Source organism: Phycodurus eques, chromosome 9 (genome assembly GCF_024500275.1).
Source record: "Phycodurus eques isolate BA_2022a chromosome 9, UOR_Pequ_1.1, whole genome shotgun sequence".
Lineage (NCBI taxonomy): Eukaryota > Metazoa > Chordata > Actinopteri > Syngnathiformes > Syngnathidae > Phycodurus > Phycodurus eques.
In genome coordinates this window covers 6,579,479-6,607,231 of record NC_084533.1, presented here as the reverse complement: position 1 = coordinate 6,607,231, position 27,753 = coordinate 6,579,479, and the positions used below count along the sequence as shown (strand labels likewise).

The 27,753-nt window shown below is 42.4% G+C and overlaps 2 protein-coding genes across 3 annotated transcripts in view; both read right to left on the bottom strand.

Annotated features, from left to right (window-relative positions):
- Positions 1-24,485, bottom strand: part of klhl4 (kelch-like family member 4) — a 45,865-nt gene extending 21,380 nt beyond the window's left edge. Inside the window, exons 1-5 of one of the 2 annotated variants that reach the window (XM_061686269.1) lie at positions 24,389-24,485; positions 19,710-20,168; positions 3,887-4,054; positions 2,388-2,524; positions 1,762-1,958 (exon numbers count right to left, since the gene is read on the bottom strand). In XM_061686269.1, the coding sequence (XP_061542253.1) occupies positions 1,762-1,958; positions 2,388-2,524; positions 3,887-4,054; positions 19,710-20,158 (951 nt within the window). In that variant the 5' untranslated portion in view covers positions 20,159-20,168; positions 24,389-24,485. The remainder of the gene's footprint in view (positions 1-1,761; positions 1,959-2,387; positions 2,525-3,886; positions 4,055-19,709; positions 20,169-24,388) is intronic. The other variant, XM_061686270.1, reaches the window with a different exon arrangement.
- Positions 24,486-25,946: 1,461 nt separating this feature from the next.
- Positions 25,947-27,753, bottom strand: part of ahnak (AHNAK nucleoprotein) — a 35,220-nt gene continuing 33,413 nt past the window's right edge. The window contains 1 exon segment of the mRNA XM_061685421.1: positions 25,947-27,753. Within this exon segment, the coding sequence (XP_061541405.1) occupies positions 26,703-27,753 (1,051 nt within the window). The 3' untranslated portion in view covers positions 25,947-26,702.

Below are 27,753 nucleotides of genomic sequence, written 5' to 3'. Positions count from 1 at the left end.
TGTGGGACTCCAGAGGCAGCTGATGGGTACCGCCTGGCAAAACGGAACGCAGCTTTGGTGGTCGCTGATGCAAAAAGTCGGGCATGGGAGGAGTTCGTGAGGCCATGGCGAACGACTTCAAGACGGCTTTGAGGAAATTCTGGTTGACCGTCCGCTGTCTCAGGAGGAGGAAGCAGTGCACCGCCAGCACTGTGTAGGGTAGGGACAGGGTGATTCTGACCTCAACTCGGGATGTTGTAAATTGGTGGGCCGAATACATGGAAGGGCTCCTCCATTCCACTGACATGCCTTCACATGAGGAAGCAGAGTCTAGGGACTCTGAGGCAGGTACTACTACCTCTGGGGTTGAGGTCACAGAGGTGGCTAAAAGGCTCCTTGGTGGGAGGACCCCGGGGGGTGGATGAGTTCATGGGAGTTCTCCCAACCAGTCTACATGTGCTTTGCGGACTTGGAGAAGGCATTTGACCGTGTCCCTCTGGGAGTTCTGTAGGGTGTGGTTGGGAAGTATGAGGTACCGGACCCCTTGATAAGGGCTGTTCAGTCCCTGTACGACCGAGATAGATATGGTGAGAAGCTCTGTCATGAAGGAGGGGCTCAGACGCGAGTCGCTGCTCCTCCGCATTAAGCGGAGCCAGATGAGGTGGCTCAGGCATCTAGTTAGGATGCCCCCTGGATGCGTCCCTGGTAAGGTGTTCAGGACACGTTCCACTGGGAGGAGCCCCCGGGACGACCCAGGACACGCTGGAGAGACTACGTCTTTCGGCTGGCCTTGGAACGCCTCGGGATACCCCCAGGAGAGCTGGACAAAGAGGCTGGGGAGAGGAAACTCTGGGCTTCCCTGCTTGAGCTGCTGCCCCCACAACCCAACCTCGGCTAAGCGGAAGAAAATGGATGGATGGATGGATGGATGGATGGATAGATTGACGAATAAACAAGCCATGGGTAGGAAGACAACATTTCACAAGTAGATCAATAATATTTATTATAACAGGCTACGGTTGCAGTTTCGCTTAGTTTTGTGTTGCGGTAAGGTTAACAAATGTCAGCTAGAAACATGCAATCAACTCAAGCTGATATTAATGCCTGGTCTGGCAGAATTCTAACAAACAGTAATCTGTAATACATCTGCACAATCTAATGTGATCAAATGCAAGAGCTGTATCGAAAATACTATCTTCTCAAAGCTCGGATTAGACTGACAGTCTCGGCGGGTATTCATTTCACAATATGTTTATTATAGTGGTTGTAGTTTTCAGTGGTTTAAGAACAGCACTGCTTCATAATGAGACCTGTTTATAACGTCTCTTCGTAGGTGACATTTTCGGGGGTCCTTAGCCAAAACCGATGTTGTTTTGCACAATGCACACCCCGGCGCTATATACCTACTGGGGGTGTGGCTTTAGCGTCCTCCTTCACGCACGCTTCCCCCTTTACGTCCGCATCCTGTCCTCAACCACGTCCGCTTTTCCTCTGTATAAGCAGCGTGTCGGCAGGAAATGCTGCCAGTCAGTCAAGCGGTAAAAAAAGTAAAATAAATAAATAAAGTCAAGCGGAGCGCTCATCACACAACAAAATTTCTAGATGTTGGAACTCGGTGCACACATAAGGCGCGCCGCAGTATAAGTCAATTTTGGAGAAAATTTAAGACTTTTAAGTGCACCTTATGGTCGTGAAAATACGGTAAGTATTTTTATTATCCTTGTAAAGGCAAAGGTAATATTCTGTTGTATCTCATTTCTATATTTGTCCATGCCTCCCTACCATGGTGTAGTTGTGAGCCACGTTGAGAAGGTCCACGCAGCCCTGAGCGTCAGCAAAGGACCGTATTCCCAGGCAGTTGGAGGGGTGAAGCTGCTTCATCAGGAAGTTACAGCAAACCTGGATGACTTGTGAGAGCTGCAAGAGGCAAGCTGCCGCCAGTAAACTCTCGATGGTCTCCTCTTTCAACTCAAGGACACCTGCAATGTCAGAGGGAGCAAGCTATATTTTTTTTATGCGACTACTAAATGTAGCTGCGCTGGCAAAAACTATAATGGCAATGAATATACTGTAGTTCACTCGTAATTTCTCTCATCGCACCACAGAATAGATAAAAACAAGGATAAATCCTTTTCCTGGGCCTTCATATTTATTGACATAATAAACTTCAAACTGCTTTTTAAACCCCATCATAAAAGCTAAACAAATCGGCATAATAACATCCTGTTTTTAATTTAGAATACAGCAGAAAAGGAAATGCTTATTCATATGCAGAAGGGGACTAGTACTGGTGAAGTAATAATATCATGGGGATGATCAGTCATTCCACTCAGTGAGCCATTTTAATCACGTTTGCATTCCATAGGACTCATAACAACTTGCAAGAGCTTGTTATTATGAGCACTCACCAGTGTAGGCAAAATGAACCAGGGAGGTGAGGGCATCTGGATCCACCCCCTCCATCTTGATCTCCTCCTGTTTGGCCTCCCTCACGTCGCTGGTGAACATTGCGGCAAAGTAGTCGGAGACGGCGCTTAGAACAAGTCTGGTACAAAGAAAATTCAAGTAAGGCTCAAATGCAGGTTAGCGCGCATGTACATTCAGTGTACAAAGTGTGTGTATTTGCATTCAAATATTGTTTGGAATATGATTATCCCATGTAGCACTGTGATATTTTGGAACCTTAGTTCACTATGATAGATGAAGAAATGAGAAACCTGAACAATATGCTAAGGAGAGGTGGTGACAACTAGTTCTTGGTTTAAATGTGAGGAAGAGATTGGAGTGCAAGCAGTTTTAATGAACAAGACAGCCTTCATTAAAACAAGTGCAAAGAGGAGCACTAAAAAATTGTCTTGAGGTGGAAACATGTTTTATTCTCCTACCCCAGTTCCCTTAATTCAAGTATGAAACAGGAACCATACACTCGCCAGCCACTTTATTTGGTACATATGCATAATATAATAATATTCAACACTAGAGATGGATATTTACACTACATATTTCTATGCTCAGTTTTAATTGATCCAGGTGTGGACTGGCAATCAGGCATATCGGGCAAATGCCCGGTGGACTGGCAGTCCTTGAGGGTCAATTGCGATGCTGGGTTTTTTGTTGGTTTGTTTGTTTGTTTTTTTGCGGGAAAGGCTCCAGCTCACTCATGACCGTAAAGAGGATAAGTGGTATAGAAAATGAATGGATGGATATCTTTGTGTTTTTTTAAAGCATATTTGTATAAATAAATGAGATACATGTATTAACTTTTGTGCGACGACAACAACCATAAAGAAAAACAAAAATTATGACATTAATGAGAATAAGCAGTAGAGAAAATTCACATATGGTTAGTTCAGCACAAGTGTACCTAATATTGTGGTTGGTGACTGTATAATGCTGCATATTGCTCAGACCGATTATATTATGTTAGATTACTTTAGATTGAACTGTCGATTAGCAAAATTTTTTTGGACTGATGTTGTCAAACAAGGACATTTTGATGGCGACTCATGTGACTCAGATGGTTTGTAATAATACACTACAACAATATAAATATACATTGCTTCTTATCACAAGTTTGAAATTGTGTTCCATTCAGCCAGTCACCTGAGGGCAGGATGTCCGGATATTGACACACCTATGTTTTGGATCACAGTGTGAGTCAGTGTCTCAAATATAACGTGTCAATATGAGAGGGCAGAGGTTTAATTAGATCACAGCAGTGGGTTTTATTTGTTTACGCATTGGTGAAAATTTTGTTTTCTCATCTGTTGGTTCAACTGTCGGCTATGGTTTACTTGATTATTCCTCGACAGATCAACCCAGCAAGACCAGAGTAAAGCCAATGGGATTTGTGCATTTCACACCAGATGTAATGAAATTGTAAATCAAAGCTGAGTGGAGTCCAGACCTGTGAGCTGGTATCTTGTGATCGCCTGCTATTAGGAGCACATCACACAGTTGCTTATGCTGCAGGTAGCTCTCCATCTTTCGGAAAGTCTGCTCAGCGTGATTTGTGGCCTGGAAGAATTCGTCAGAGGAGTTGGTGCTCATTCTGGTGAAGGTGCTCAGAGCCAACCTGGAGAAGACAAGATGAAAGAGGACTGGGATTATGGGCTCTGAACTTCTTTAGTTTTCTTTCACTCCTTTTGTTTCTTTATGAAAGTTACCACAGTCCTCTATTGTTAGAAGAATAATTTCCAAAAGCTTCACTTCAAATCACATTGATGTGGCGTGACTGTTTTCTATAGCGCTATCCCACCTGACTTTAGACAAGAGACGGGGTACACCCAGGACTGGTGTCCACCCAATTGTAGCCGTACATAGGCAAACAACTATTCACACTTACATTCACACCTAATGATAATTTAATTATTTAATGAACCTCACACATGTTATTGGAATGTGGGACAGAGCCAGAGGACCTGAAAAAAAAACATGCAAGTCCCAGGAGGACATGCAAACTCCAATCATGAATGACCAACTAAGATTCCAACCACAGGCCTCAGTACTGTGAGGCAGACGTGCTAAACACTATCTTACTGTGCTGCCGGTTGACGTGAAATCAGCCCCTAAAAATTTCAAGCATCAAATGGCAATTTCAAATATTGAGTGCTAACAAAAACCTCTATAGGCTCTATTTTTGTAGACAGCGCATCTGCGGCAGGGCACAAATGCTGGCGTATCCTGATTAATGTGCAAGCGCAATGTTCGCTGCGCGTGTTTGCCAATTTGGCAGATCAGTCTCCGCCAAGCTGGGTGTTCTGGCACAGCCAAGGACATGCACCTGGTGGAGTGACAATTCAGTGGCAGAAAGTCACTCTAAATTTATGCCTTCTCAGACCACATGTAATCCACGCAATTTTGGTAAATTTGATCGGGGTAAAAGCAGGATAGTGTGGTCCGCTAACATATTTAAGTCACTAGCAGTTATCGCCATCTCATTCTGTATACCCGCTTGCACTGTCTGTTACCACACCAGGCAAGACCAATGGCAATGTTCCACTCACGCACAGATCATTGCGATTACGCTGCCTCCTCTTCTGCAAGAGATATTTTCATCGAGACAGTCATTGCGCCACATTTAAAGCGAATGAGAGGAGTCGCTTTGATTGGCGGCAAATTAAGTCGGCCAAGATGGCGCCTACCAGTGTGGTCGCCTCGGTAACGCGCTCTCTAGTATTGTCTTTGTTTTTGTGTTTTTCGTCCGTCTTTGGAGACCTTACACGACTCACACAAGGGGAGACCTGCTAACCATCAAGGAGGCTACTCCGGACTTTCTGACACAAGGGGAGACCTGCTAACCATCAAGGAGGCTACTCCGGACTTTCTGTCACCAACTTTCGAAAATCCGCTCAGTTTTTTCCCCGAGTTACTCACCGGAGCGGCGTCCGCGGTTTTCGGCGCATGGATGCGGAAGCGGCGCCACAGAGGAAAACGAGCCGGCATTCAGGTGAAACTCCGCAAGAGAGGACACAGATTGGCGTTCCCGTCGATCCACCTCGCGAATGTATGCTCCCTACCCAACAAAATGGACGAGCTTCATCTTCTGTTAAAGACCAGTAAAGACTTCGGACGTTCCGCGGCCATGTGCTTCACGGAGACCTGGCTTTGCGACGCTGTACCCGATGGCGCCGTCACGCTTCCCGGCTTCAACATTCATCGAGCGGACCGCGACATGGAATCATCGGGGAAAACGAAGGGCGGCGGGATATGCCTCCATATAAACGAAAAATGGTGTACGGACGTCACGGTGCTCAGCACACACTGCAGCCCGCATTTGGAGTCGCTGTTTTTGAACTGCAAACCATTTTACTCACCACGTGAGTTTGCATCGTTTATACTGGCTGGAGTCTATATTACACCGCAAGCTAACACGAACGCCGCATTGCTAACGCTCGCCGAACAAGTCAACGAAATTGAAAAAAAACACCCTGACTCACCCCTCATTATTCTCGGGGACTTTAACAAAGCCAAACTCAACCACGAACTCCCTAAATACAAGCAGCACATCGACTGTCCTACCAGGGAAAATAATACTTTAGACCACTGCTACACTACGGTAAAAAACGCATACCGTGCTATACCTCGTGCAGCCCTGGGCTCGTCTGATCACGGCTTAATTCACTTAATACCGACGTACAAGCAAGAACTTAAATGTGCGAAGCCTACAGTGAAAACAGTCAAAAAGTGGACCAATGAAGCAAAGATGGAACTTCAAAGCTGTTTAGACTGCACAGACTGGAGTGTCTTTGAAAATTCAGCTGGCAGCCTGGATGAATATACGGACACTGTCACATCCTATATCAGTTTCTGTGAAGAGGTTTGTGTACCAACAAAATCATTTCGGACATTCAACAACAACAAGCCGTGGTTCACTGCTAAACTTAAGCAGCTTCGCCAAGCTAAGGAAGACGCATATCAGAGCGGGGACAGGGCCCTGTATAATCGAGCTAGAAACCAGCTGACTAAAGAAATTAACATTGCAAAGAGGATCTATGCAGCAAAGTTGGAAAAACAGTTTAGCGCGAACGACTCAAAATCAGTCTGCCGTGCATTCCAATCGCTGACTAATTACAAGCGACGACCCCCCCAAGCTGAGAACAATAGCACACTAGCCAACGACTTGAATACCTTCTATTGCAGATTTGAAAAGGACAGTTTCACTCCACACACCCACCCGGCCGCACCCGCGACCACAACCACACCTCTGACTTCTGCGTTAACCATCCATGTGGATGTGAGACGCATCTTCAAACAACAGAAGATTAACAAAGCGACAGGACCGGACCATGTGTCCCCATCCTGCCTCAAAGTCTGCGCGGACCAGCTCGCTCCAGTCTTCACTCAGATCTTTAACAGATCTTTGGAAATGTGCGAAGTTCCATCCTGTTTCAAACGCTCCACCATCATTCCAGTCCCCAAGAAACCTGCAATCTCTGGTCTGAATGACTACAGGCCTGTCGCTTTGAGATCTGTGGTCATGAAGTCCTTTGAACGTCTCGTGCTGGACCACCTCAAGAGTGTCACAGGTCCCCTGCTGGACCCCCTGCAGTTTGCCTACCAAGCGAACAGGTCTGCGGATGATGCAGTCAACATGGGACTGCACTTCATCCTAGAACACCTCGACAGTGCAGGGACCTACGCGAGGATCCTGTTCGTGGACTTCAGCTCAGCGTTCAACACCATCATCCCTGAACTCCTTTCAACCAAGCTTCTCCAGCTCAGCGTCTCACCTGCCATCTGCCAGTGGATTTACAGCTTTCTGACGGGCAGGACACAGCAGGTCAGGCTGGGGTAGGCCACCTCATCCACAAGCAGCATCAGCACTGGGGCGCCCCAAGGTTGTGTCCTCTCTCCGCTGCTCTTCTCTCTCTACACGAACGACTGCACCTCAGCAAACCCGACTGTCAAGCTCCTGAAGTTTGCAGATGACACCACTGTCATCGGCCTCATCAAGGACGGTGACGAGTCTGCATATCGACAGGAAGTGGAGCGTCTGGAGCTGTGGTGCGACCGACACAACCTGGAGCTGAACACGCTCAAGACGGTAGAGATGATCGTGGACTTCAGGAGGCATCCTTCGCCACAGCTGCCCCTCACGTTGTCCAGCTGCCTTGTGTCAACCATCGAGACCTTCAAGTTCCTGGGAATTACAATCTCTCAGGACCTGAAGTGGGCGAACATCAACTCCGTCCTCAAAAAGGCCCAGCAGAGGATGTACTTCCTGCGGCTTCTGAGAAAGCACGGCCTGCCATCGGAGCTGCTGAGACAGTTCTACACAACGGTCATCGAATCAGTCCTGTGTTCTTCCATCACAGTCTGGTTTGGTGCTGCTACAAAAAAGGACAAACTCCGACTGCAACGGACAATCAAAACTGCTGAAAGGATTGTCGGTACCCCCCTACCCACCATTGAGGACTTACACGTTGCCAGAACTAAGACAAGGGCGTGCAAAATCCTCTCGGACCGTCTGCACCCCGGTCACCGGCTCTTCCAGCTCCTTCCCTCAGGTAGGCGCTACCGATCAACGCAAACTAGAACTAGTAGACATTCCAACAGCTTCTTCCCTCTTGCGATCAACTTCTTAAACACCTAACCTATAATTCCATTACAACAAGCTGGCAATTTTTTGACTTGAGTTCGTTGTCACATTTCTGTGGGGCCAATTATGTATTACTCGTGCACTCACTGTAGTTGTCTCGCCATGCTGCACTATTTGCATATACTGGCCACTCATGCCAGAGTAGCATCTGCTCCATTTGCACACTGATTGAGGAGTATCTGTAACATTTACACAACCAACATTGTCCCAGATGATCGCACTACTCGTCACTTTAAACCGCATACACTCCTTGAAGTCTCAGCGCCCTTTGCACAATGGTCATTGCACCGGACTATTGCAATATTAGTCGTTCGAACTGCTCTAAGTGCTAGAGGACTCTGCATCTTTTTGCACAATTGTTTTTTGTCAATGTCTTTATGTCCCCAAAGTGTTCTGTAAATTGACTGTCTGTTGTACTAGAGCGGCTCCAACTACCGGAGACAAATTCCTTGTGTGTTTTGGACATACTTGGCAAATAAAGATGATTCTGATTCTGATTCTGTAAACACTCAAAAGTGGGCAGCCTGCTCTCTCTTGAGTCCGCCGGGCTGCGGTGATCTATGAAATTACCAGCACCAGTCCAATCCTTCCCTAGTGCACGGTTGTGTCCCCGGCACACCGGATTTCTGCCGTTTATGAAAATAGGGCCCTACGTGTGCATTGATCCAGGACCAAATCCTTTGTAGCCATGTCGTAAAATAAATTGAATTTGATAGCCACAATAACTCTAAGATTCCTCTTTGTCCATTGTCCTGTGTCCTCTGATAGCTTATGGCAAGCATAGGAATGATGGAGGAGGGGGACAGTAGGGCCTATTTGGACATGTGACACTCAAAAATCATCTGTCCTCGGTGGCGCTTGTGGATTTTTCCGAGACGAAATCAAAACTGTTGTGGACTAAACTCCGTGAATAAGTGGATAACTAAGTAGCCCAGTCCAGTGGGACAAACAGCGCCACTATCCACATCCCTTCAGATCACGCTTGTGTTTATCTGTGTGTGCACACAAATGGGTACCAATCACAGGAAGCTTAACAAGCGAAGACGGCTGTTCATTGCTGCATTGTGGGAAAGCATCCCTGTCTCTGCAGACTGTGAGATTACACGCTGTTTTACCAGCATACCAGTAATCCTCTGATGCTTGCCGAACAATGTGGCCTAGTCGCTCGCTGTCCTTCACAGAGCTGGTCTATTCTGACATTTGGGCTTGTTTATTTCGCTCCACAAAAAGAACCAAATCATCTCACAGAAGGAATTTACTGTCATCAGCACCATGCCTCTGCTGCGTAAAGACTGATAATGCTGGAAAAATAAAATCTGCTGTTTAAAGCCACACTTTGTCACTCATACACAGGGGTGTCATGATTGGGTATAAAAGGAGGGGTGTCATGATTGGGTATAAAAGGAGCATTTCTGAAAAGGTAGTTCAGAGTTGTTCACAATTAGGGATGGGGTGAGGTTCACCACTTTGTGAACAACTGCGTGAGCAAATAGTCAGTTTAAGAACGTTTCTCAACCTACAATTGCAAAGATGTTAGGGACTGCATTATCTGCAGTCCATAATATCATAATAAGATTAAAAACATCTGGAGAAATCTCTGCACATAAGCGGCAAGGTTCCAACATTGAATGCCCGTGACTTTCAATCCCGGATTGGCACTGGATTCAAAACCGGCATAATTGTGTAAAGGCTATTGCCACGTGGGCTCAAGAACACTTAAAAAAAAACCTTTGTCAGTGAACACAATTCATCGCTACATCTACAAATGGAACTGAAAACTCTACCATGCAAAGTGAAAGCCACATATCAACAACACCCAGAAACACTGTCGGCCTCTCTGGCCCGAGTTCCTCTGAGATGGGTTGCATTGTGTCCTCACGACCAAAGAGGAAAAGCACCATCCGGATTGTTATCAGCGCAAAGTTCAAAAGCCAGCATCTGTGATGATGTGATGGTGTGTTCATACCCATGGCATGGGTAAATTGCGCACCTTTATCCAGAACTGCAGCAAAATGTAATGGGTTTTTGATCGGTCCATGTGCCCTTCCCCTTGTAACATTTTGTGAAAATTGGTTATGCAACAAGAACAACATTCAAAGCACATAATTGTTAAAGCATATTTGTTGATCTTACATGAGAGGTCTAATACTGTATATGACTGAATTAGAAACAGTGTTGTATGATAGAGACAGTATACTTCTACACCACTGTAAACTGCCACCATGATGACAAACACGTTTATGTTATTATTAATGTCTTGAGCAAAACTGATCCTTATTTACATAAAGCTTGTGTGATTGTGCATGATTTGATTGATTGATTGGTTGTTATGCTGCCACAAGAGCAGCATAAGCTTGAAAAAGTTGCAGATTTGTTCTAACAAATAAACTGTAAATCGTCTTTTTTACTTGGCAGCACAAAGTATTGACACATACAAAGACTGATTATGCAGGGAGAATGGAGGCGGCGGTTGATTATATTGACGACATGATTAACACAATTATAAAGTAAAGCCGATTTTTTGACTTTCCTCTCTAAATTGTTTGTTGAAGTAATATAAGTCTGTCTGAGGAACTTTTTAACATTGCACAGTCTTTATCCTAGACGTTATGATTAACTGCTACACGTATTATTGTGCTGTCACAATAATTCCCTAATGACTGCTTCATCTTGGATTGGAACACTAAACAAGAAGGAAGAAGCAATGGGGCTGTAAAACTGAGATGCATTGCCTTTGTATCAGCTCTAAGGCCAACTAAAAAGGATTTTTCATGCGTGCTCATCTCTCCTACTAATTGCGTTGGCATCACATTCCAGAGAACAGTACATTTCTCAAAGGTGTATATTTTGCATTCAGGAGTGGGTGGAATTGTCAAAGGTATATAGCCCAATTTTATTGAGGCACTAAAGCATCACAACACCCGACTTGGGGAAATGACTGTGGCCCACTGCAATATGTTGCATATAACAAACCAATTCACTCACTCACAGTGGCTATCAGGGCCAAGAAAGTTGTTTTGTGGTGTCCAGGAAATATCCACAGTTCATTTGAGGCAATGTAAATTAGTCTGATTAGGAAGGGAGAACAACTTTCGACAGTTTTCAAAAGTCAGAATCAGAATCATCTTTATTTGCCAAGTATTTCAAGGACACACAAGGAATTAGCCTTGTCTAGTTGGAGCCGCTCTTGTATGACAACAGACAGCCATTTTGACAAAAAAATACTTTTGAGACATAAAAACACACTACGCAGTCACTGAGCTATTAAAGGTGACTGGTAAAGCCAACATTGTGTGCCAAAAGGGTGAAACACGCATATATCCCCCTTTTGACAACAAGGTTCTTGTAGAGTTGGTGAGGAGAAATGTGCAAGAAATGTACATTTGTGAAAGCCTGGTTGTCTCGTCTGTTACTGTAAGTAATGTGCAGTTTCTTTTACATTTTTGTTAACAACAGCATTTGAAATCTCAACAAAAATATATCTTGTTATATGACTAAATTATGACCTTTTTGTCAAGTGTTTAATTACAATACCAATGTCCACTAGGCTCCGCAATCACACAATAATTGTCCTTATCCACTTTAAGAAAGCAGAGAAAAAAACTAAATATATGTAAGTTGAGCTACATTGTGGTTGTCTAAAATCCTATACATGCATTTCTTGTTTGACATAACTGTATATTGTGCTTGTGCAATATATCAGGGTTTCTCTTATATAGATGTGGTTACCTTACTTGGCTCCATGAGAGGGTCACAATATTAGAAACACCTCTCAGTATGATGGCGTGCAGGCCAGCTCGACACCAAAGCAAAAATGTCATCCCAGAAGTAGTTTATATGGATTTCATCCATCTTTCCAGCAATATGTATTTTATACAGAGCAGGTTTGCTGTAAATAATCACGTAAATAATCAATCAAACCTCACGTCATTCCTGTGCTGCAACAGTCGGACTGTTCCCCTGCACAAATGATTGGATGATTCAACTCAGATTAGACCTGCTGGGTAAAGAAATAGGAGTCAGTCATGTTCCTGGGGATCTCAGCGTAACGTCGGAGCCTTCCAAGCCAGCAAAGTCAAGCCATGATTATTTGCCGCTGAACGCTTCGAGATAGAGATTGGGTTGAGCTTACAAAAGCCTCATGCAGTTTTATACTGAGCAGTACTGTATATATTTCATGAGCTCCTTCCACCTCGGCACACTGGCAGTCATGCATGCTGAGTTGTGTGAGAGGGGAGAAAAAAAAACCATACACTGGCAGTTTGTTAATGAGATCCAAGCAGGGAAGCTGCAATGACGACTGACGAGTGCGGAGAAATTGTCTTTTCTGTACATTTTCTGGCAGCACGGAGGACGACTGGTTAGCACATCTGCCTCACAGTTCTGAGGACCCGGGTTCAAATCCGGCCTTGCCTGGGTGGAGTTTGCATGTTCTCCCCGTGCCTGCGTGGGTTTTCTCCAGGTACTCCGGTTTCCTCCCACATCCCAAAAACATGCATGGTAGGTTGATCGAAGACTCTAAATTGCCCGTAGGTGTGAATGTGAGTGTGAATGGTTGTTTGTTTATATGTGCCCTGCGATTGGCTGGCGACCAGTTCAGGGTGTACGCCACCTCTTGCCCGAAGATAGCTGGGATTGGCTCCAGCACGCCCGCATTCCTAGTGAGGGTAAGCGGTATGGAAGATGAATGAATTAATGTACGTTTTCTTGATGTATTTAGTCGTGAAAATTGTATTGGAATGCTTCAATACTTTGATGTTTTTGTGCTGAAAAGAGAGACCATCTGTTAAAATATTACCTGACTGCACCATTTATACAAACAGGCTTTCCTAAACTAACATACATTACACAAATTTACTTTCAAAAGTACAGGTAACAAATATTTTCTCAACTTCAGAGGTTTTACAGAGCTGAATTATGGATTGTACCAGATTTAAGAGCTAATCTGCCATATGTTGATTTGTGGTAACCCAAATTTGATAAACTACGCAACAAAAAGCAATATGTTGTTAGTAATAGTATCATTATGGTAAAAAAAAATGTTAATCATAAATAATAATTTTATTTATAACTCACTTTTCATCACAGACAAATCTCAAAGATTTTAAATTCAAGAAATATACCCCTTTAAATGTAAGATATTCAGTGATATATTTCGTAGAGGGTTAACTAAATTAAATATGGCTTCCCTCTGTTGAACCTTTATCAAAAAATGCACAGAATGTGTGAGAAATGGGAAAGAAATAAGCAGTTATTTTTCAGTCTGTGCTTAAGTGGCATGCTATGATAGTATTAAAACCATTTGGAATTTTTTGTTGCCCGTACGTCAGTTGTTACAGTGACATCCAGCCATCTGATGCTAATAAATGATGTACAGTATGTGTGCTAATTGTGAGTGATGGAGGAGTGTTTGTAGTGAAAATGTTCAGATTTGTGCCAAGAGTTTGTCATACATGGTAGCGATTCCTCTTATGGAGGGTTCCTCCCATAGTGAAAGAGAATCATTACTTTTGGAGTATGATTCATATAGCTGATGTCAAGTCATTAATCAGCGTCATATTTTGCTTCCTGTTTCTAATGTGTTCTGCCATCGATATGAGAAATGCATGTTTACTTAGATGTTAATCATTAATCTAGTTACAAACCAGCATTTAACAAAAAAAAAATATGTGCATTACATTAAATGGTATCTATAAATTATAAAGTCTTCAGTTTGTATTTTTATTTCTTGTTTTTGCTTGTTTGCTTTATTACTGTTATCTATGGCTCAGTGATTCTTTCCTATGACATGACTGGAAATGAGTGCCTCAGGATATTGCTTAACTGAGTCACAGCTTTTCCTAATAGCATCCATGTAAAATTCATGAAAAGCTGTGTAAGGGATTAGTTTCTTTGAATTAGCTCAATCTGCAAGGGTGGAAAAAGGACAGATGGTGATTTGTACGGAAAAGAGGGAATGTGTCCAGCATGTAACTATGAATATGTATTTTATTGCTATGGCTCTTCTCAACAGAATCTGACCCATCTATCCAGGATGACCTTCTGATAAAAACAAAATTCAGAATCTATTACAAAAAGATCCTTAACGCTTCTTATCCACAAAGATGTCATTGTGAGATGACAACTCCACTTTATTTGCCACTCTTGCCGCATGTGCCCCACACGCCGATGTTTGTGGCGTTATAAGGCTTCCAACAAATTTCTGAATTACTGCTGCTGACATGGGAGAGGCGGCGGTATTTCTTTTCCCAGGCGGCAGAGAGGGAATTGAGATATCATTCAAACTAACAACCGATGACTCCAACCTCTGTTAGTGTTTATGTGCGAGAGGTCAGGGTTTCCATTCCATTCAGGTTAACGTGGGCCATATATTCTGTGCCAACTATGGAGCCTGTTTGGATGAGGACAGGACAAATAGATATGTGGCCGCGTTAGACTCAAGGGAGGGAGAAAACGAGATTGGCTGTGACTTACTCCACCTAGTTTGATTTAGCAACTCAACATCCAGAGCAGACTGAGAAGGCTAATTATAAATGTTAAAGTGACAATGTACCTAGTCGAGCATGAATAATTGTCGACTGAGAGCACAGCATGAATGAGTCAATATGTTTGTAAGTTGGCTTCAAAATGTTCCCTCGCAGTTCTGGTTTCTTTGGGTGATGGAAATTCTGAGAAATGCTTTATGATCCTTAATTCACCAGTATGTACAGTGGAAACTCTTGAAATGAAATTCGATTTTTTTTTTATGATGACATTATTAATGTTACCTATGAATTTTTGTTTCTATGTGCCCTGCGATTGACTGGCGACCGGTTCAGGGTGTACCCCGCCCCTCGCCCAGAGTCGGTTGGGATAGGCTCCAGCACGCCTGCGACTCTAGGGAGGATAAGCGGTGTGAAAAATGGATGGATGGATGGAAGATGCCAGTAAAAGTAATGTGTGTATTGGTTGACGGATATTTTATTTAATATTGGGGGCTGCCAATGCAACAGCGAGACTGTTCTCCTTATTACAATCCGGTATACTATCAATATGATGATTTTGAATCTGTTTTTGAAAGGTCAAATGACTTTTTATTAAATATTGTTACATTTTAAAGTTTCACAGGCTTTACTTGCGATCAAACACAATGATGACAATAAATTAAACAATGGCTGGACATCATGTGAGCAAAATAAATCCTAGCACCACTAAGATACTTTCCAAGATGAGCTAGACGGTAAAAGCTGTTGTACGTTTTCACATCCGTCATAAATCTAGCCTCTTGTAGATTTAACCTGAGGGATTGTGACAAATTATGTGTCAATAATTTATGATGTGAGACCGAAGAGGGGCATCAGGCTGGCGGAGTAAATGAATGTACGCATCTTAGTGACATATTTTTCGCTGCCAATGTGTCACACAGTCAATGGCCTACTTCGCCTCTCAACTTCCCACACGGACGCCTCATCCAGATGTCAGTTCCAGCTATTACTGTGTAACTGTACATTGTGAACTTGAGGGGTTGCATTTGTTCTTTTTTGTTCTTTGAGAGAGGCTTGTAAGTGTTCAATCTGTTCATATCTGACTGATTTGGGGCTTCGTCTAAGAGGTTGATGTTTAATCCATATGGACTGGGCCACTGACGCTCCAGTTAAAGCGGGGTACACACATAGGCCTACAAATTTTTTACAGCTTTACCAATTTTTAAAATGTGACAGAGCTCACACTTGATGAGGAAAAAACAGCCAACCAGCACCCCAAAACAGATGTCTGTCATAATACCATGACTGACCTGTGAGAGACAGCATGGTGCCACAGAGCATTCAGACTGCCAGGAAATACAAAACCAGAAAGTGTAGTAGTAGTCGTCATCGGTAGTAATAGTAGTAGTGGAAGAAGAAATCGAAGGCTAACTGTTAACTTGTCAGGTAACCAGATTGCAGTCAACAAAACCAGTTGCTCCTCTTTTTGTGTCCGGCCCCAGCATGCGCTGCAGTTTGCTTCTTTCTTCCTCTTTTTTGTATTCCTGTTCATTTATCATCATTGAAGAATTACACAAAAACCACCAAGATAGTTTTCTGTCAGAGCCTGATAGATTTTAGTTGGTTCATTGTAGGCCTCCACAGTATTGGGAAAGAAATGACATTGAGAATTTTTAAAAACCTGCGCTATATATAGTGCGATGTGAAATAATACAGGATCAGTGTTGGGAAAGTTCATTTTCTACACGAACTAGTTAAAAGTTCAATTGATCGTTCAAAAAATGAACTAGTTCAGTTCATAATTTAAAATTTCAAACTACAACTCCAAATCCAATGATGTTGTGTTCTTCTTTGTTTTCCTTTTGGCTTGTCCCGTTAGGGGTCGCCACAGCGCGTCATCCTTTTCCAAGTAAGCATATCTCCTGCATCCTCCTCTCGAACACCAACTGCCATCATGTCTTCCCTCACGACATCCATCAACCTTCTCTTTGGTCTTCCTCTCGCTCTCTTGTCTAGCAGCTCCATCCTCATCATCCTTCTACCAATATACTCACTATTTCTCCTCTGGACGTGTCCAAACCATCGAAGTCTGCTCTCTCTAACTTTGTCTCCAAAACATCGAACCTTGGCTGTCCCTCTCATGAGCTCATTTCTAATTTTATCCAACCTGGTCACTCTGAGAGCGAACCTCAACATCTTCATTTCTGCCACCTCAAGCTCTGCTTCCTGTTGTCTCTTCAGTGCCACTGTCTCTAATCCGTACATCATGGCTGGCCTCACCATTGTCTTATAAACTTTTCCCTTCATCCTACCAGTGACTCTTCTGTCACATAACACACCTGACACCTTCCTCCACCCGTTCCAACCTGCTTGGACCCGTTTCTTCACTTCCTGACCACACTCCCCATTGCTCTGGACGGTTGAACCCAAGTATTTAAAGTCATCCACCCTTGCTATCTCTTCTCCCTGGAGCCTCACTCTTCTCCCTCCACCCCTCTCATTCATGCACATATATTCTGTTATACTTCGGCTAATCTTCATTCCTCTTCTTTCCAGTGCATGCCTCCATCTTTCTAACTGTTCCACCAGCTGCTCCCTGCTTTCACTGCAGATCACAATGTCATCTGCAACATCATGGTCCACGGGAATTCCGGTCTAACCTCATCTGTCAGCCTATCCATCACCACTGCAAAATGGAAGGGGCTCAGGGCTGATCCCTGATGCAGTCCCACCTCCACCTTAAATTCGTCTGTCACACCTACAGCACACCTCACCACTATTATGCTGCCCTCGTACATGTCCTGTATTATTCGAACATACTTCTCTGCCACGCCAGACCTCCGCATGCAGTACCACAGTTCCTCTCTGCGTAATCTGTCATAGGCTTTCTCCAGATCCACAAAGACACAATGTAGCTCCTTCTGACCTTCTCTGCACTTTTCCATCAACATCCTCAAGGCAAATAATGCATCTGTGGTATTCTTTCTTGGCATGAAACCATACTGGCATTCCATTTCCCCATTGTTGCCTCCCATTCAGTCAACAGTAGTAGCCAGCTGCAGCTTTCACCGTACAGTCTCAAAAACATGTTATAATACAAACACAACTTACAAGAAAGAGAATTATCATAAAAATCTATTGTGTGGAAATACTCAACACTCACAATGTGACACCATTGTTCTGTACTGTATGCTTCTCTTATATACATGGGGGTTTGGTAGTCGCAGGATGTTTCCATTGGAGGCAGCTCAATGTAGCGGTCAAGAGACAGGAACCAATTGCTGTTGTCAGTAAGTTACTGTAAACATGGCTAACAGTGTAGGCAAATTCAGGAAGCGTTTTTATGAAGTTCTTAATTTGATTTTTATCCAGATGAGGATTTCTTTTGGAGGCCTTGGCAAAGGTCTGCGCACTACTGAGGGTCATTCTCATTTACATTAAAGTGTAAAAACAGTGTTGACGTTTATAAATTTAATGTGTGCAAAGGAAGGCTTTCTCATTAAACTGACTTTATATATCAGATTACTCTGCACGGTTAAAGTCCATAAATGCATGTTACTAAAACCAAGTGCACGAAGGCCAAGGGCATGTTTTATGATCCCACAGAGTGCAACCCTTTTAATATTTCAGCATCGTTGTCAAATACGATGGCACTGCTGTATTTTACATGACCAACATGAACTCATAGCCCCCCTGAGAGCCAGTGAGTTACACACATTTTTTTTCCCCACTGTGAGCACATCTCTTATGCATGCGCTTTTCACACATAGCGATCCCCCACCAAATATGGATATCTGCCAATTATGAAGAGCAGAATGTTGAACTGATTCCAAAACTACATGCTAATTTGGAATCATTCCGACTGTTATGCCTGGCTTTCAATGAACCCTCCTTTACACATTGTAGTCTGCTTACAGTTTAGTCACCTTGAGTCTGTTCTAAAACAAAGAAACAAGGTGCAATTAACTGTTCAATTCCTCACCAGGTACATGAAGCGAGCATAGTGCCGATTACCTCAGAATGTCACAGACAAGATTAAAGCTTGTTTCCTTGATGTGAAGTTGACTTCCTTTTAGCATTCAGCAAGAAAGCACACATGAACATACAGAAATCAGCACACCAGACCAAAGTATATGAACACCTGAACATTTGGAACCAAGCTTTGCAAAACACTTTTCCTGTGCTGCAGCCGCTTGCGATGATTGCATATGCCTTGTAAAGTGACTTTAATGGTTATCGGGGTAATTCATGTGATAACGGTTCTTTCTGTTTAAAAAGGCTTCTTTCTGGCTGTTAAGTGATGTCACGGCTTTTTCTCGCCGAACACATTAACCCCATGAAAAGGCCGTCAGTGTAAAAAATATGACAAATTGGATGACAGCGTTTGGCCTCAAAACAGACTGAAGTTGAGGCTTTGTGTCGACTGAATCATTAAAATAATATGTCAATGATTTACCCTATCCATTAAGCTGCAGACCTTGAAAGTGAGTCCCGAGGTCAGCAATGGCTCAGCAATGGCTTGCCTTATTCATTAGACTTGTGCCAAACACTTCAAAGCACAGCTAACATGCACAATATACACTCTTCAATTCATCCAAACGAGTCAAGTGTTATGTTCCAAAAAAATCTCGTTGCGGTACAATAATGCTTTTACTGTATTTTAACATATTTAGAGTTGTTTGTGAAAAGTTGAGGTTGTGTTGCTCAGGGGAGCTCACAAAGTAAACTGGCCTCCCTCCATCCACCAGCCTCACTTGCCAATATTTTTCTGTCCACAGCAGGTCTTGAACCCGTGCCTTCAACCAAACAGCCTTCCAGGCTTACTGTCGCCTTTGTGTTTATTGTTGTGGTTGTAGTTTCTACTTGTCTAGAGATGCACTGTTCCTTATGGAGGGGTGTTTGAAGCGGTGGTTACCTTATTTAGCGGCCCGAGAGAGAAAATAGAATTAGCTTTCCATGTGAGACAATGCAGTTCTACACCACTTCAAACTGCAACAACAGCAATAATCATGTTTCTGTATTAATGACTCTAAGTAATGGTAGTTTTGAGATATTGCTTTTAAATTGACACGCATTCAATTCTACAAGTGTACCTAAATATTGTTCAGCCAGTGTACGCAAGTTGCAACACATAACCACATGGTCTGTGAGGTCATCAGTCGTACCTCTCTCTGGACTCCACCTGAGCGGGTTCCTCCGTGGTGCTCTTCACATCTTCTTTGCCGGTGTTGGGGTCCTCCTTCCTGGTGGTGCTGTGTGACGAAGTAGTCTTGGAGGTGTCCTCGTTGACCTGAAGGCCTGGCGCGGTGTGTTGCTGCTGCTGCCATGATTGCTGACCCGCTCTGACACAGACAGGCGTGGGTCCCGGCGTCGGTGCCAGGATACTGTGGGCCGGGCTGCTCGACTTCCGCAGTCCTCCTCCCCCCCTTTCCCGAGAGTGGCTCTTGAGTCGGCCCTGGACGGGGGTTCCCCTGTGGTCGCTGCCATCCTGCTGAATGTAACCTCCCACCCCGCCGACACCTCCGCTTCCTGCCGAACCTTGGGATGAGTGGCTGAACCAGCGCCAGCGCAGCCTGAGGATCTGCTTCACATCAAATTCCTTCTTCGCCGACATTCTCCTCTGCCTTTGGAGACGAGGGCAATAGTATGGTGAGTGCCCAAAAACATGGAGAGCAGACAAGACAAGAGCCTTGGTTTCAGTGCCTCTTCTACTCCGTTATTGTCTCACTACGCTCATGGCCACCCCCCACCTCCCTCCTCTGTTACACCTCTGTTGTTCTTTTAGTGATGGAGAGCGGTCCTCTGCAGCTTTTGTTCTAAGCAGCCTCCCTCCAGGTCTTATCCTCTGCCTTCCTGCCTCACGTTGCCTCCTGTGCTGCCGCCGCTGCTGCTGCTGCTGCGCCGCTGGAGCTGAGTTAATGCACATGCATGATCTACACTCCCTCCCCTTTGCCTTCCATGTTTCTCTCTACAGCACTTCTCTCTCTCTCTCTCTGCCTGTATATCCTACACATATATACACACTCACACCTATGTATGTACGTAGAAGGTATGCGTTATGTGTGTGCACGTGTGTGCACATGTGTGTGTGTGTGTGTGTCTGTACACGTGCGATAACAGGGCTGTCAGCTTTCACTACAAGAAAGGTGGGGTATGATAGTGCCAAGAGGATGAAGTCACACCATAACAAAGTAAAGCATTGCCTGCTGAAGACTACTATGTAGTACTAGCAGCAATCTTGAGCTCGCCATACATAGTATGTTAATGTATTTGTGCATGACCCATATTATGTAGCCGCCACAACATTATTTACACCACCCTGGTCAATCACTGCATTTTTGTAACTCTCAATGAGACTCATGCACCGCACCGCATCAATTGCTTCAGGTGTCTCAGACATAAAGGGCGCATTCTCCAGACAAGCTCCTTCCTCAGATGTTCAACAGGATTTAGATCAGGGCTCTTAGCCAATATTTTTAGCTGTGGGTTTTTGGGGTCATTAACCTGTTGGATGACCCATGACCTTCAGCAGAGAACAAGATTTCTGATTCTGCTAGGATTTCCTATCTTTAACAGAAGCAGACCAACAGTTTTGTTCACATGTGGCTAAATATCCACTCACCAAAAATGCATCTGTACACATCTGCTGTGACTCTCGCATCAAACACAATCCCATGGGGGAGTGTCAGTGGGCTTTCAGGGGGGAAGGCGGGGTGGTGGGTTTGCTCTGTAAAGGTTACCATGCAAATAAATAATTTCTCCTTTGTTGTCTTGGAAGCCCCCTTATGAGAACAGTAAAAAAAAAAAATGTTTTTTTAAACATACTGATGAACCCTCAAGGTCAGTGAGCTGCTAGTCAAAGCTTCAGAAGACTCTTTTACATTTCAAGAAGAGAACACGCACAAGCCACCAGTCAAAATACAGCAGTATACTCCAACGGGGGCATGTAAAGGTAAGTTGGAGGACCGTGATATCCATAAGAATGAGTTTATGAGGGCATTCTGTTTTTATTCTTCAAACTAAATGCATTGTGTGAACAGGAAAGCACAGTAAGCCTAAATTGACTAAAAATGTTTTTTTTTTATGTTGTTTACAAGTTTGCACCGAAACCAAATCGTGGCTGTGGCCCTTAGCACATCAAAACTGTCTTTAATGGCCTCAAATATGTCACCTTCAAACTTGGCAAAATATATTTGTGAGATTAAACTTCCTACTTGAGCTTTCCTGAATGAAGAAGCAGGGTAGCAAGAACACTGTCTGATTGACAGTGCATCACAAATATTGTATACAATATTCACCAATAGCTACATTTTCTGCTCCTGTTGCCCCAATCAGTATCTTCTTTATCTCGTGTATTTTACAGTGAAGGGTAGTACGTGTGCAGGTTACTTAACCTAATCATGGAAATGAGAACACTATCTTTTTTTTGTCATGAAAGCAGGCTCGAGTTGCAGAGATGAAAGGGCAAACTTGCTTGGATTTAGCACCGCGAAAGCTCTCATCCGCCTCCGCCGCCTCTCGCCGCATGTTGGGAAGAGTGTGTGGGCACCGTCAACGAGAAGGTTATTTGTAACCAACTCCTGTGTCCACTGGTATCAGCTTAACCCCTCTCCCCCCGCAAAGATAATACTATGGTGCTTGATCTTATCTATAAAACATATTCTGGTCACAGTCTACAGATTGCATCTATTTTCTGATTACAAATAACTGACTCACAGCGTTATCTCTCCTCAAAAAATTGCAGATGAATAGATGAACAGCATCAGCATGTTTATGCTGAGAATTGTTGTTGCTAAAAGCCAAAAAGGCCAAGGAAAGATAAAAACGAAGACTCTAACGCTGGTTACGACATCATAGCATATCATAGCAATCTATAGATACCTTGCAACTTTTGAGAAGTATAGGGGTGTGATATAATGTGATACTTGCAAATGTTACAATCTTTAGGCAAAGGCAGGACATTGTTGAACTTTATCATGGTGTCAGTTTTTTTTTCTCCAAATACTATACAGCATATTGGAAAAAAATACTAATATGCACAAACTATATTAACTAGAAAATTTGCTTTGCAAAATATTCCGGGAATAGAATTATTCAAATTAATAAAAAAAACAAATATTCTTCATTGTTGCTATCCAACAGTGTTTGTGCCTGTGGTAAAAACTATTTTTTTATGTATGGTCAAAGGCCAAAACAATACATTATTAATGAGCGCTCTGTCTGCTCATAAAAAAATATACTGTGTACTGTCGTGTTGTGTTATTTTGGAGCCCAAAGGGGCCCGCATACAGAATGTGTTCCCAACTGAGTCCTGATAATTGAAAGGGTTGAAATGCATGCCATGAGTACTGTATGTGTATATCCAAATCCCTGCAGGCATTTTCTTTCCTTTTGCAAAAAAACATGTTTTGGTTTTTGTTGTTGTTGTTGTCATCGTTTTGTTTTGTTTTTGTTTTTTGCTAGGCTAATTGAGCTCACCTTGCAACTTCACCTTGACATTGACAGTTTAGGAATAAAATACAGCTATGATAGAGTAAGGCTATTTAAGGTTATAAGTCTTTTTTTGTGTCTTTTTTACAGTTGTGAAATACGTGCCATGCTCATTAAATTCAATTTATGGCATGAAAACAGACAATCAGGATTATAGGAATCTTCCAAAAAGAATTTCATTGCAGACATTAAAAGGTAATTGACTTGGTTTTACTGCACAAATTAATTACTTTGGCCATCTTGACTACCTTTTATAGCCCTTGCACTAAAATCTGTCACATTGTGTCAGCAGCTTTGGCAATTTCAATCAGATTGGGTATGCGTTTTATCAGTTGTTTCGCAGTAGGTAATAAGGAATAGCACTCAGTAGAGCACAGACCTCTGCTCAGGTTGAGGTGATATTTGACTGTATTGTGGCCAACAGTAGTTTCTGCAACCATAGGCAATAGGGTCTGATAACAACAAGGCAGTAACTGTAAGGGTATTGTTTATTGGGAAATAATTCGCCAAACAGTTACACAAATAAATACGTGAGACAGACAGGGCTCTTACTTTTTGCATTTCGGAGGGCATTGAGACTCAAATGGCGAAACGAGAAAACAACATCTTCTATCTACATCCCTCTACATTCTTGCACACAAAGTTTCATGTGACAAACAACCAATAAACAGCGATTTCATTGAGACGGAGACAACACATGTACAAGACTGTATATGCAGCAAAACTCTCCCGTTCTTTTAATACAATGTCAAATTGTCCAATAAATCGAGTCTTCGTATTACAGCTCGAGTCAATACCTGGAACAAATAAACCATTTTGTCTAGCTATATTATGACAACGCAAGTCTATTTGAATGAGATAAGACCTCATATATGGACACGAGTCATCACACTGGGTCACCTCTTCAATGCATACAGGAGTCAAGGACACCATCTGGCTGCACTCCACAAGACACATATGATGTCAGATGTTATGCTGGTGTGTTAAAAGCCATTACCATCCAAAATCTTTCTCCCCTGGGATAGCGTAGTACTAATACGCCTGATCAAAATGATCTGAGATCTAGTTATTCCGCACGTTTTACAACCCATTATCCAGCAAACCCATATTTAGTGCACTGAGAGTTCCAAATGATTGTCCACAAATACAAATATGGCATTGGTGATTTGACATAGATCATATAGGCCATACAATGATATGCCTATGAATATTGTACAGTGATTAAAATCAACTTCTTCAATCAGTGAAGAGGTACATTTACATAACAGCACAAAGTAAGAATGCTTGGCCTAGCAGTCATGCTCAATATTTTATAGCAACCCTCAAATAAATATTGAATAATTCATTATCTTACCTGAAAATGGATTCAGAGTGTGAAACAAACTTTTAGATGCAATACTATCACAACTGCACAGGACACTTTGGCTTCTGTCTTTTACACCACACAAATGTTTGCTTCTCCAAAAAGGAAAGGGGGGCACTTTCCCGTTTCACAGGAAGCAGTTCCTTCCTTCCTCTGCACTGAATCAACAATTGCCTTCAAGTCATCACAAACATGCAAGGATTGTCCTGTATTTGAGGTGGAATGGTTCTTTCACAGCACACTTTGGGTAGATGTTTAAATATTTCAGAACATTATAAAGATGCATTCGTGATCTGGTCATAGAATTTCCTGGAACGTTGTGTAAGTGGTGTAAAACTGCACTGCATTTTGCTTCACTCAACCAAGTTCTTTTGAACACTTCTCATTATGATGCAGTGCAGTTCGACACAACTGCAAATTATGGTGACATTAATATACATATGTAACTTTAATGCCCCAAAGTGAGCTTTATTATACAGTATTTGTGTTGGCTCTCTAGTTATTGCAGGAGTGCCTAATGTCGATTAGATCAGTACATTGGTACCTCATTTTTGCCACTGGGTGGCATATTTCTAAATTATAGTACTCAAAGCCCAAAGATGAGCATTATTTTAGCTTTTATTTGATTGATTTCCAGGTCAAATGTGTCACCTGTTCATGATTTGGGGAAAAAAAAAAACTATATAAAACAATGCCTGATTAATTGATTTGCAAAACCCTTTTTCCCAATGGAGAGCAAGAAAAGATTAATTCCAATATACTTCCTCCTATCCCCTTTAGAGCATGTGAAAGTGTGTCTGCTGTGACCTTGTTGTTTTACTTGAATCTACATTATATGGTTTTGTACATTTTCCTTTTGTTTGTTATTTGTTTTGTTGTTTTTTTTTTATTAGTATTTTTTTTTTTTGTTGCTTACATTTCAAAACAAAGACAGTCAATTAAATTTCATTAATGGTAAAAGCAACATCAAAGCAATCACTAACCTGTTGCAAGGAATTCCCACAGTAAACTAGAATAGGGGGATTTTAAACGAATTATTTCAACCGATTTTGCTCAAACTTTACAGATGGGTACATTATACAGTGTGTGTCTGGTGTCTGATGTCAACTGAGTAAAAATCAGAGGATGCGATACCTTATTACTAGTAATATACTGTATATTATATAATGATAATAATATATAATTCATTAATTTACAGCACTAAAATTAATTTTGTGTGAGTATGTTGTGTGTTACTTGTTACTTCTCACATTGTAATGTGCAATAGTTAAGGCTGCAACTAGTGGGCACCATTAACGATTTTACAAAAATATTTGGATTTACTATACACTTTACCGTTTTTTTTTTTTTTTTTTTTTGCAATTTACGCATCTGGATTTCTGTGTAATGAACACATTTCAAATCGGAACGCATACATTTTGACTTGTGCCTTAAACCCATCATTGTGGTTAACACATCAAACACACTCCATTAGTGACGCATTGCAGCAGTAGGTAGCCTTACGGTGCCATAAGAAACATGATAAAAATAAAGAGACAAATACGCAGCATGAAATATCATACATTCTATACATTTTAATTAGTTTATCAGACAGAATGCACACAAAAGAAAAACACAAATGATTCGTACTCTGTCTGCACATATCTGATCAAATATCTCTGGATGAAGTATTTCTAATGACACCAACAATGGCATTTATTTTTTGTGACATTTAAAGCTGTATGAAGGGTGGAAAAGATGACCAGGCAAACTGTACAAAAAATAAAACTGAATAAAAATAATAACAAATGAAGAGCAAATGTGGACAGTCATTCAAGGATGACAAATGACTGATTATACAAAAATCAAAGCTTCAAACTAAAACTGGAAACTGTTTATATTTGTGTTTAGCTGTATAAACTACGTGTTCCTTCAAAATAACTACTTTGGCTGTTCAGCGAAACAGACCCTGCATAAACGTAAACCACACCCATTCATGAACAACATTGAATAAAGCAGGACAAAATAATACCAGTAATACATTGTTAGTGGAAAATTTGGTGAGATGGTATATTCTCAATAAATCTTGACTATGTACAGAAAAACAATATTTATTACAATACATTTTATTTACAGTTTGATGGGGCCTTAAAGTGTCCCTCGCCTTTCTGTCGAACACTGGGAAGTTTAAAAATGAGATGACATTTTCTCTCTGCATTTGCGGGCTGAGGTTTGACAATAGTATACTGTATGTCTGGTATTGGCCATATCTGGATAGGGAGAGACAGTTTTTACTGTAGGTGCTTGAGTTTAAGCCATCAACAATTTAAGCATTTTTGGGGGATACAGACAGTTCAATTTTCGGGAACTTTAAAGCAGCCCTTGACCCACTATCACTGCTGGACGATGAGGACAATCTTGATTTTGGGGTGGCTGACGACACACCTGCACTACCTTCAACTCCTGCTTCACTGCCTTCACCATACGTCACTTCATATGAGCCCTTTGACTTGGAACCAAAACCTCCGAAGGTGCCAAACTTCAACTTGCCTTTTTTTCCTTTGACCTTTGGTCCTCTTAGGTCTAATGAAATATCACTACCCTCTGCTTCTAGGTGTCCTGAGGGGGAAACAACTGCAAGTCCACCCTCATCACTCAGAGAGGAAGATCGATGTCTTGACTTCTTGAAAAGATCCAGTGACGCTGACTTGCTTTTGGGTGAAACACTCAGTCCAGCATCACCCTCAAATTGTAATTTTTCCTCTCCACTATGTACACTGAAACCTTTTGAGACGTCTCCTTTTTCACTAGTACTCAGTTCTACCTCTGTTCCCCGAAGGTCCCCTGCACTCCTGCCCTTTGCTTTCGATTTGCCAAAAAAATTTGGTATCTTCACCTTCATTTTTCCTTCACTTTGCCTTATTTCTGGACTGGAAACTGTAATATCCTGTGAGCAGTGAAGCTCTCCACTAGCTGCAATATTGGTTGCAACCTTTCCAACACCCTTTTGCCCCTCAAACTGGGGCAGACTAAAACCAAACTTTGGTACCTTGAGCTTAGGAAATGTTACAGTACCTTCGGGATATTGAAGGCCTCTAAATGTGCCACCTGCAGGAGAAATGTCAATCTTTGGCATTTTCATTTGGGGAGTCTTTAATCTCACGTCTGAGCCTTGGTAACTAATATTTGGACCACTGGTAACAGAGCCCTGTAACTCGACGGTGGGGGATTTCAACTCCTCAGATAAAGATCCATCGCCTTTGACTTTTGGGGATTTGATATCAAGTTCTACATCAGGAAAATGAAGTTTACCAAAAATAGGCTTTTTCACTTTTGTTCTTTGGACGTTAATATTAGATGTTCCTGCTGTCACATCA